The sequence below is a fragment of the Phascolarctos cinereus genome, unplaced genomic scaffold, assembly GCF_003287225.1.
Source record: "Phascolarctos cinereus isolate Bilbo 61053 unplaced genomic scaffold, phaCin_HiC Scaffold_1;HRSCAF=81, whole genome shotgun sequence".
NCBI lineage: Eukaryota > Metazoa > Chordata > Mammalia > Diprotodontia > Phascolarctidae > Phascolarctos > Phascolarctos cinereus.
Genome location: NW_027555514.1, coordinates 201,808,047 through 201,820,225, shown reverse-complemented (window position 1 = coordinate 201,820,225; position 12,179 = coordinate 201,808,047). Strand labels below are relative to the sequence as shown.

At 34.0% G+C, this 12,179-nt stretch overlaps 1 protein-coding gene across 1 annotated transcript in view; it reads right to left on the bottom strand.

The window, feature by feature from the left end:
• Window positions 1-12,179, bottom strand: part of KIF21A (kinesin family member 21A) — a 171,524-nt gene that overhangs the window by 106,992 nt on the left and 52,353 nt on the right. Inside the window, 4 exon segments of the mRNA XM_020973700.2 lie at window positions 705-820; window positions 2,806-2,973; window positions 7,720-7,854; window positions 8,450-8,599. Of these exon segments, the coding sequence (XP_020829359.1) occupies window positions 705-820; window positions 2,806-2,973; window positions 7,720-7,854; window positions 8,450-8,599 (569 nt within the window).

Genomic DNA, 12,179 nt, shown 5'->3' with positions numbered 1-12,179 from the left:
AGAAATAAAAACAATAATGATGAATTGTAAAATCTTTCTAAATCAAACAGATTCAAAACAAATGAGCTGAAATTGCCTATGATGTTTATTTTTCTAAATGAAATAAAGTTTTATAAATAATTTTTTTTTTCATTAGGCCTCTCAACTTCTTTAGTTTATGAGAGGAGTTAACTAGTATACTTCACAAAGTTCAAAATTTTGTTGATATTACATTATTTTGTAAATATATATTACAATAACTTGCAGCTCTGACACCTGGTATATACCTTTAGTTTAAAATAATCATTTTTCCTAGATGACTGGGTACTTAAGCAAAATACGTGACATTTTTATTTAAATGTGCAAAAAAAATGGTTATAAAAATTCAGTGCAAACTTCTTGAAGTTGTAGAACTGTTCTCATCAGAAAACATATCAAAATGATGGGCAATGTCTGATGACAGGAGACAGAAAAACATGAAGGAGTAAGAAGCAGCAAAAGCAAGTTAATAACTATATTTTAAGAGACCTACACTAAGAAGTCTGTCACACACTTTGTTAGAAAAGTAGGAAAAAAAAATGTTCAAACAGCTGTGATGAGTATGCTTTGTATAATCACTTCACAAATTTGCTTTCTAAACAACTCTCAAGCCTCATTTAATGAATAACTGAAACCAAGCATTTATTAAGTAAGAAATATGTAGGGAAAATGTTAATTTTTCTTACCTGTTTCCTCCAAGTGAATCCTGAAGTAATCTTGTTAGTTTAGAGTCCCTATATGGTACATGAGTGGCTCTCTTACTTTTATCTCCCAATGCACTTATTACATTTCCAAGTGCCAACTGAAAAAAAAAAAGACGGAAAATTGTATAATTTTAATTAACTTCAAATAACCTATTAGTTTGTGGAAATTAAGACTAAAAATTGGTTGCAACAATATATAAAGTTGTAAAACAATTTCAAAAGAATCCACTCAACATATATCACACTATATGATGTATGTAAAAGCAACACATTTCTGTTAAAATAAAGTCTCTAAAAATTGAATTATTTCATTGCTGATGATGTCTAAAAATTTATAGAAGTAACCGGATATCATTTAGTGCTTTTGAAAAGTCATAAACTCACACTGCTAAGCTGTAAGGGACCTCAGAGATCATGAAGTTCAACTCCCTCACTAACCTGACACTTGTGCTCCTCCTTCTATGACTAAAACTACTAGAATGCAGCAAAGCAGGCCCTATTGTAATCACTGAACGATTGGACACATTAGTGATTAATTCTATTGAACTCATGATCTTTTTTTGTATTGTTACATACTTATTAAATTCATAAGACAAATGCATGTCCGCATGTCTCTCCCTTTTCCCATCTCCTTCCCCCTTCCAAGCTGCCATAGCATCTGAATTGTATATTCCTTAGTGACCATGTCCTCTCAATAAAGGAAATAAATTACTCATGCTCATTCCTGAGACAGAGTAAAGAAAAGGTTATATGCATTACTCTCCAACTTATACCTCATTTCAAAAGAGTTTAGAATGCTCAGGATCCTGAGCCAAAAACATCACCAGAAGTGTTACAAATCCCTACACATCTCTTCTCATTCCAAAAACAACTGAAATCATCCCCACATCAGCAGTTTCTGCGGCAGCTATTTTCTTGCTGTACAAGGGCAGACCCCCAATGCCGCTCTTCCTCAGAAATTCACAACAATTATCAAAAGCCAAGATCATAATCTTCCTTCGTGGCTCAATGTCCAAGTCTGATGGTGAGATCATTAAAATGGGTAACAAGATATAAAAGTCTGGCCTCCCTTGTTCTGTGCCTTTTTATCCAGTGGATCAGAAAGCAGCCTCAGTCAACTGCTTCCTCTATATCTTATCATTGACAAAAAGGAATCACACTCAAGAGACCCCAACCACAGACCTGGAGTACAAATGAATGATAAAGAAATTAATGGAAGCAACAAACCCTGATATGAACAATATCTCAAACTGCCAGTACTGCACAGAGATGGAGCAGCTTGGCATAGGAAAACATGTTCAATCTTGTAATTAAGTCAATAGAAATGCAGCATTCACTACAAAAAAATTATTCTATGAGCTGTTTTCTATAATATCTCTTCCATGTGTCCAAAGATACCTATACTAAGCTTGTTTAAAGTAAAACTTTGTTCCTAAGTTTTATGGCAATCACAAATTTTACTCCAAAAAATAAATATTGCTAAATAGCATAGAATTTTCCAATACAATTTAAAAATAAGTTTTGGACAAAATACTGCTTCCTACAATCTTAAAATTTCTTTACCTTTCATATATTCACATATTTAATAATCTAGATGGTAGTGATATTTAAAACAATTATTTCTTTAAAATCAACAAAATTTAGCATAAATTCAAAGCTTACCTGAAAATTCCTCTCCCTTAGAATATGTTCAAAATCATCAACATATTTTGATATAAATTAAAGCTATTTTTAAATAATTAATGTTTAATTTGATTTTAATACCAAGAACAAAATACAATTCAACTGAATTTATAGTTACGAACCATTAAGCTTATAATTAAACAGACACTGATAAAAATAATTTTAATCAAAAGTAATCCTGTAATTAATGGGAAGAACAGGATTTCAACTTAAATGGATAGATTTGTCATTAAATTAGAATTTAATTTGTTAATTACTACCCAAAGTCTCTCAGTTCTCCATTTATATAAATACATTCATTTAGGACATTATAAATTACAAAGGAAAAGAAAGATTAAAGTAATACACTGATATATTGACAGCTTAATACTTTTAATCAGTTTAACATCTTTAATCTTACTAGACCACAGTTGATAGATATGCCTTCCTTGGCCCTTTCTCCAGTAGCTCCTGTACGTTTTAATCTTTCTGATCCAGCGAGATCAACAAAATGAAATTTTGCAGTAAGGGTTTCAAATTCATTCATCTGGGATGACTCAAGTATCATCTTATTATCAAGTACATTTTCCTGCAATTGAGGAAATAAAAATCCAAGAAATTTGGTTAATAATAAAATGCCCTGTCCTCCTCTGTATGAACAATATGAGAGGCAAAGTGGCATAACAGATAGAGCCTCAGAGTTAGGAAGAATTGTATTCTAGTTCTAACTTTGAATCAGAGTATCTATATAACCTTGGACAAGTCATTTAACCTCTAAGTGACAAAGGCAATTCCCTAAGAGTATAAACTGTAGAGAAGAATATCAGCATTGGTAGAGTTTCCTCATTGGGAGTTCTGATACCAAAGAAATCGCAGATCTTGTCTAAAAAAAATGTAGAACATAGCCATGGAAGTCTACGAAACAGAAGGTCAAACACAAAGGTCCACATAATAACCTCCAAAGCTTGGATGGAGGAACAAGCAATAGAAACCTTTTTTAAGTATGGTTAAGTCTTCTTGTAAATCCATTATACAGCTCAGATAAAAATGACTCTATCATTGGTGTATGTTGAAAAAGGAATAGCAGTGGCACGTCTATCAAGCCTTCTACAAACATAGATATCACAAGAACTAGAACAGGAAGAGTAAAAACTATGTTCAGCCACAATCACAACAATGTCTAAACTTGCCTCTTAATCCTACTAGCTTAGTTCCACTTTGTGAAAACAAGCCCAATGGAAAGGAAAACAAACCAGAAGACTTTGCTGGGGAAAAGAATGGGAAGATGATACAGCTGAAAAGGTGGGGAAATGCTACTGCATTAACAACACTGACAACGGGCTGAGAATGATATGCTAATGAAATGTGACAAGTGCTAGTCAAATGCCAAACGGGCCTTCTTTCTGTTCCTCATACATAGCACTCCACCTCCCAGCCTTTGTGCTAGCTGTCCATCTTGCAGAATACCTCACTTCCTTAAAAAGCAGCTCAAGAATCACACAAAACCTTTCCAGATCCCCCAAAAAACTAGTGCCTTCCCTCCCTCAACTACATTATATTTAACAACTTCATATTTATAGGTATTTATTCTCTTCATGTTTATTCTGTATATACTTATCTATGTCCTTGTTGTCTCTCCTATTTAAACAAAAGCTCCTTTTAAGTAGGGATTGTTTCATTTATTGTATCTGTATTCCCTGTTCATTCACTTAATTTCTGCTGATTAATAAGTGGGCAGCTTAGACAAACTCAGGCCATCAGTGTTTAGGGTAAAACCTAGGTACAACCTCATGGCTTGTTCAAGAGGAACCTCTAAGTCCAGTGTTCCGTAAGGCACAGGGCAGATCATCTACATTACAAGCCTATAAATGCCTATATGGAATCAGGGTAATTGGAACTTTTCTCTATTTATCACTGAGTGGGCAAATTTTAAAGTCAAACAATAATATTCTTCTAAGGAATGAAAGAAAAGATTAGGAAGAAAAGAAAGATAGACTCTATTGGCAGGGTAGGTTCAATCTGGCAACAGGATTGGACATTATCACAGCAGTAGTAATAGCAAGCTTGTGCTGAGGGAACAACTCAATGGTCTCACTGAGCTATTCAGACAATGGCAGAAGCTAGCTAAACTAATGCTCTGGCTTGTCTTAAAAGTAAGGACTTGAAGCTGAGTCACTTACTCAGCAAGCTACTGAGTGCCCTTAGTGAAGGTCTGCCTTTATCATCACATCTCATTGTTCCCAGCCATGAGATGAGATTTATCCTTCTACCCTACCCCACTCCATCCCAACACACATACACAGATATATACACAATCAAAAATAGGGTCCTTAGTCATGACTCCCTGAGGATGCCTCTGTGTGATAATTATAAACTTTTTATTTTTGTTGTTATGATTATTTTTGATGCTTAATGTTATAGATATTGTTTGAAAGAACTCCAATATGGAGTCACTTTGGCTAAGTGGTCCTAATGAATAGAATAGAATAGAGAATAGAATAGAGAATAGAATAGGACAGGATAGGATAGGATAGGATAGGATAGGATAGGATAGAATAGAATAGAATAGAATAGAATAGAATAGAATAGAATAGAATAGAATAGAATAGAATAGAATAGAATAGAATAGAATAGAATAGAATAGAATAGAATAGAAGCAGACAATTGTACTGATTTCCACTGTTAACTCTGTGTCAGGTAGATCCAGCTAGTAGCTTTTGAGTGAATAAACTCTTGATCTGCTACAGGGGCCTTGAGTCATTCTCCTTCTTCTGCCTTAAACATTAGACCCTCCGATTAGTTTGTGGTCCTGATTAAAAAAAAAAAAACTCCCCCTACCTGAGCTTCACCCAAGTCTAGTATCAGTAAAGAACAACGAGAACATTTCTACCACAACACATCTCACTTACCATCCAGCTGCGGTAAGTTTCTTGCATGTGGGTAAAAACCTTTTTATATTGCAACGGTGTGCGGATACATATTTTGTTCTCCTGCTTTCTATCTTATAACAATAAAGTTCATGATTTTATCATGTCCTCAGTACCAATTTTCTAGATATTCCAAAGTCAGCTTTAACCTAAGCCATAAGAGGCTAATTATAGCCTTCTGGCCTTCCCCACTCCCAGCACTTTTCTCTCTCTTGAGGTTTTACCCTCCTAACATGCTTATACTTTCCTGAGGTTTGGATACTTGCATGGGGTCAAGGTACTCCCACAAAGACCGACACTCCTTCATCATTCACTATCCTGAGTCATAAGGCCCTTGGGCCTTTGCCCTGGAAGTAATGGTGCCCTTGTATCCTCTATGGATCCCAACTTCCAACATCCTAGCTAAAAGGACATGTCCAAAAATCCAGTGGACCTTCATTTTAGTGACTCTGCCTCATAAATCTGATTTCTCTTCTATAAATGACAGGGTTTAAAAGTAGTTTCTAAGATCCCTTCTAGCTCTAACAGTTTTTGAATTTACAGGGTCCATTTGCCTCTACTTCAACTAAGCCTCAATTTGTCCCTCCCACTCCTATTCCCTGTGGCTCAATTTCAGTGAGAGTTGAATGTTTCTTCCTCTGTGTACCTTAGCAAGTTATTTCCTCTCATGAGGGTTATTTCTTTCTTATTAAAATCAAGGAATTAGACTAGATAATTCCTAAGGTCTCCTCCAGCTGTAACATAATACACTGATATCTGGGGAGAGCAGAAGTTTCAAGACCTCTCCCCACTTATTCTATCTGTTTACTGTAAAAAAAAAAAAAAAAGAAAGAAAGAAAATTGGGATCTACCCACACTCCCAAGTAATCAGGCTTCTTAGATACCAAGTGAGAAGGAAAAACTAATTACTCTGAAAACCAGATGCTATGATAATTTTAAATAGGGAACTAAAAAAATCATCCTCTTCTGGGGAAGGCAGAAAGGAGGACAGCCTTCCCAACCAGTGGCCTGCAGTGTTTGTACTGTTTGCTCCAGGCACAAAAATTAAAGCTACAAACCTATGGTTAATAGCTGCATACTATAAGATTACTTAGATATGAGCTTATTTTAATAGCTGCATATTATATAAACCTAGTGTGTTCATCAATTATTTCTCTCTAGAAAGTTTAAGTGTTAAATTACCTTTATTTTTAACCAGGTTAGAATGAAATTCAGTAAGATATGATTGAGACAATGAATCTTCTATGTGTGCAATATAGAAGACTTAATTTTGAACACAAAAAAATCCATGTAATAATCAGTGTTAAAAGCACAATCATTCTTCCAGTGACCCAGATTTACTATTTTTAAGTCATTTTTGAATCTTCTCTTTACCTTACTCCTTACACGCAATGTGTTACCAAGTTTTGTTGATTCTACCTCCACAATACATCTTGTCTACAACCTCTTTTCCACACTTACACAACCACAACCTTAGTTCTTCCCCTTATCATTTCTTACTTCCACAACTGTAACAGCCTCTTAAACAGTCACTTAGCTAGTCTCTTTACTCTCTAATCCATCCTCCATCCAGCTGCCAAATTGACACTCCTTAAACACAGTACTCACTGCCTTCACCTGCTCAAAATAATATACCTGTAGAATACAATCCTTTGTGTGGCTTTTAAAGCCTTTCACAATACAGCTCGGGACTACTTTTCTATTCTTACTCTATATGCACATTTTTTTTCACATTTGGACAAATTGGCTTGCTTGCTGTTAACCAGCCAATACATTCTATCTCTAGTCTTGATGCTTTTGCATAAGTATTCAGCTGTTCCATATAAATAGAATGCACTCCCTCCTCACCTCTGCCCTGTAGAGTACCTAACTTCTTCAAAGCCCAAGTTCCAGTGGTAACAAGAAACTTACTATGATCACCCCAGGTGCTAGGTTTCCCCCTCCCCCACAAAAAACAATGTATATCTTTTAATTTTCTATGTATATGTTGTTTCCCCTGAAGAAAATGCAAGCCCACTGAAAAAAAAACTTTCAATATTGCATTTGTATTTCCATTGCCTATTGATAATAATTATTTGCTAACATTTATGTAGCACTTTAAAGTCTGCAATGTGCTTCAGACATGTTACTTCATTTGATACTCACAACAACACTGCAAGGTAGGTATTATTATTATTCTCATTTTATTGATGAGGAAACTGAGGCTGAGGAAAATTAACTAATTTGCCCTTGGTCACACAGTGTCTGAAGCAGGATTTAAAACTCAGGTCTTCTGAATTCCAATCCAACTGTATCAACTGCTCCATCTGTCTAGTATAGTGCTTGCCAAATATTGAATAATCTGGGGAAAATCAAATCTTAAATTTAAGAAAGTCAAAGAGTTTGAGAAATTAGAAACAGAAACTTACAGCATCTATTTTGGGACACACTCTGGTCTGACACAAGTGAATGGTAAAAATGGCATGTGAACGAGAACTTTGCACATTCATCTGAGTACTTGCAGTGGTTCGAGATAAAGCACCCAGCTTTAAACACTGCATCATCTAGAAAAGGGGAAGAGGAGAAAAAAAAATAACAGCTGACCAATATTTAAATGAGGTACAAAACAAATAGTTAAGCCAAACATATTTACTGATGTATGGAACAGAGTTAAGATACTGTTTTATATCACTGTTGTAGGTGCAACCAACCTTTGAGATTAAATTCCAAGTTCAATAGGATATTATTTTAATAGAAGAAAAAATAGAAGAAAATCCTGTAAGGTTTATTTGTTCAACATTTATTGATATATTTATTTTCAGCTTTATTTGAAAATTATTTCCTAATAAGGCATTTGAAGACTGACAACATATATGTATATCTGTGTACACATGCGCACGCACACATATACCCAAGTCTTTTGCTAATTTTTAAGTTTTTCAGAGTAGTCTCCTTTAAGAGATCACAACAGTACTAAAACTGCGATGGCAAATAATGCAAAAGGTTCTGGTTCTCATACTTCATGCCATCCATTTTATCCCTTTTTCCCCACTGTAAATTTATTAAAAGAAATGATCTTTGTATTTCAGTACACAACCTAAAAGCTTTTAACATATTAAAAGTTTTCAATAATTATTTGAATTATAAGTTAGTCATCACCTCTGATTCTGTATTCACACTTCGTGTTGTAACTCCCACAGTATAAATTCCTCCAGTTGAGTCTTCATGGATTCGTATATTAGACTTTTTGTTTTTTGCATCAATGTCACGTGTGGTGTCAAAAAGGTCAAGAACTTCTTCATTATAAAGCTAGCAAAATCAAATGTTGTAAAATGTTAGTCTTGCTGAAAATTTCCTTTTTCATACTGAAAAATTCCTTTTTGAAAATTATTTATCTCTCAGCTATTTACAACTCTATATTTCTTTAATAAGATTACTATTTAAAAGCAGCTAAGATAGAAGAAGGCTATTAAAAGTAAAATAAAATCTACTAGAAAACAATATTTACAAAATTAGTCATTTAAGATACATAATATACAAAACAGCAAATGACTTTTTAGGTGAAGACATAAGCAAAGAGGAAAGATCAAGGTAAAAATTACCTATTAACTAGGGTAAATAAATAAAATGAAAGCTTGAAACCAGATTTGAAGGATTTTTACCACATAGGAAAAAATATACACTTCAATTTTCACATACCCTGAAAAATTACTTTAGGCACTCAGAAAGTAAAACTTAACATTTCAGTTGGTTTAATATAGTACTTGACAAAGTTGGGATTTTTTGGAAGCAGGCTGAGCAAATCTTTGTCATACAGGTCAAGAGATAGGTCTCATTGGCTGGAAAGAAAACATTCAATCACGTAAACTGTAAATGTAATTAGGATCAGAAAGTTTATGTGTAGTTCTAGAAAGTTAAAAATGTTTCTCAGGTGAACACTGTTTCTTTTAGGGGATTCAGAAATCATCAGATACATCATCCCTTAGTAAGCTATCAGTAAGTCAGAATAACATCACAATTGTAATAATACACTATTTTAATATAAACTACCTCCTTGGTAAAATACTTATTACTATACAAAATTTAGGTGGGTGGGTCACATATAACAGCTTAATTTGTGACTTGGATGCTTAACTATAAACAAGGTGAACTATGAAGGAGACTTCTAAAATAATTTCAGTGAGGTTCTTGGTTTAAATAGGAAACTGGTTAATAATCAGATCCATTTTATGGATCAATATCTAAATTCCTTTAGGTGGGGAACAAAATAGTTAATATTTATTGAACTTCCTCACAAATAATGTTAAAAGTTTAAATGTAAGCAATACTTTTTTGATATTTTGATAGATCCATGAATTTGTCAATATGGGTATTGTTTCCATCAGTGCACTCCTCCACAACTTCTCATCCTGTGCAATTCTTGATCATGCTTTTCTCATCATTTCTCTTCATGGAAGATCTAATATTCAGAAGACCTTCTGTGTTTTTTAATTATTTTTCTAGATACCAACACAGTATTCAGATTAGTTTGTTTTACTCTTGCTACATGATTCTTGCTACTTTTCTGGTCATATATGTCCATGTGATGAAGTTTCCACTACTTTTCATGTGCTAGTTATCATCGTCACACTGCACGACCTATTTACACATTTGTTTACGCAATTTTGATTCTTCTGAGTTTGTGGTGTTCCATGATTCACACCCATATAGTGTGACTGTTAAAGTATACTGGGGTTGAAAAGATGGAATCTAAAGGCAATGAGCGGCTTATCATCATTGGAAGCAAAATTAACAAAACTGAGGAAAAAAAACCCACTGAATAACAACAGCAAAAACAAACATTTACATAGCACCTACAATGTGCCAGGAATTGTGCTAATCACTTTACAGTTAAAATCTCATTTGATCTTCACAACAATTCTAAGAGATGGCTGCTATTAGTATCCCCATTTTATAGATGGGGAAACTGAGGCAAATAGGTTAAGTGACTTGCCCAAGGTCACAAAGCTATGTAAATATCTGAGACTGAATTGGAATTCAGATCTTCTTGATTCCAGGCCCAGTACTCTATCCACTGTGTCACCTATTTGAATTGATAAATAAAACTAGGAGCTATTTAAAAATAGTTAGCCCGATTAAAAAGAAAACCAAATTTTCAAATCAATATTATAAAAATGAAGAATTCTGAACATTTTTATAAGCTAATGAAGAATGACAACATCTGAACCACAAGAACATTTTAGAGACAACACTAAAAATAAACAACTCTGAAAGCTATTAAGAACTATAATAAATATAATGGCCATAGCTATCAATGATGAAAGTTAATATCCAATAAAGAGGTGATAGATTTAAGGAACAGAATGAAATAAATTTCTATGTATGGATAGTGAGTGGATTTGTTTTGCCTATATCACAAGAAAGTTGTTCATTTGTTTTTACAATGCAATGGGAGGAGGAAAGAGAAAAAAAGATTTTTTGCTTGTTCGTTTTTTAAATAGAGAGGTAAGGATGCTCTAGATGTGAAATGTCAAGTGAACTGTCAGATGAGGTTACTCTGCCAAAATGCATATCACAGTTTGGTTAATATGTATTCTTAATACATTTTTCCCCAAATAACTAGGGCAAATTCTATTTTAGAATTTTTATTTTTTTCAATTAACAAAAATTCACTTTTTCTCCCTCTCACTGCAACCCTCCTTCCCTCTCCCCACTGAGAATGAAAGAAAACAACCCTCCCGTTGCAAACATATAGTCAAGGAAAAGAAATTCCAAATTGGCCACGTGCCCCCCAAAAATATCTCATTTTGAATCCTTCACCTTTCTATCAGGGGTTGATAGCACGTTTTATCATGTCTTCTAGACTAGTGGTTGATCATTATGCTTATCAGAATTCTTAATTCTTTCAAAGATGTTTGTCTTTACCATAATATCATTGTATACTTTGTTCTCCTGATTCTGTTGACTTCAGTTTCCATCAGTTCATACGAGTCTTCCTAGGTTTCTCAAAAACCATCCCTTTCATTATTTCTTACAGCAAAATAATATTTCATCACCTTTATATACTCTACTTGTTCAGCCATTCCCCAATTTATGGACACCCATTCAGATTCCCATTCTTTGCTACACCAAAAGAAGCTATAATCTTATACATCCTTAGATAAAAGTTTCTTTTACTTAGCACTAAACCGTCTTTTATTCACTCTCCTTCTAATTCCCCTTTCTTCCTTCTTCCCTTTCCTACTATTTCCCTGTATATGTATGTGTATTCATCCTTCTTTGATCAGTTCAGAAGAGAATGAGGTTCATATGTCAGCCACTCCTTCTCATCCTCTCCTCCTTTTTGTAGAGATGGTTATTCTGATTAAATTACTAGTCATGACATACTTATACGAGGAAAATATTCTGAAGTGAACAGTGCTAATTATTCTTGCTTGTTATAAACATTTAACAAGTTTTTTATTCATCAGGTACAGTGTGGTTTTCTTATCAGAATGAGTTAGGCATTCAGGTCACAGAACCCATCAATATACAAAATTAAGTACACATAAAAGTTTTCACAAAAGATGCAGTACATTTCAAAATAGCATAGTAATATATGCACATATTTTAGTAAACAAAAAGAAATAGCTCTTTTGACTCATGATGAAAAATGCTATCTACCTCCACACTAATGAATTGTGAGTGCACACTGAAGCATACATTTTCACTTTCTTTAAATTTTCTTGCTGGGGAGGAAGGGGTGGGGGAGAGGAGAGGGTAACATGGCTAATACAGAAATGTTTTGCATGACTTCACATGTATAACTGATATATTGTCTTCTCAATAGGTCAGGGAGGGACTAGAGGGAGGAAGATAATTTGGAACTGAAATTTTTAAAAATCAATGT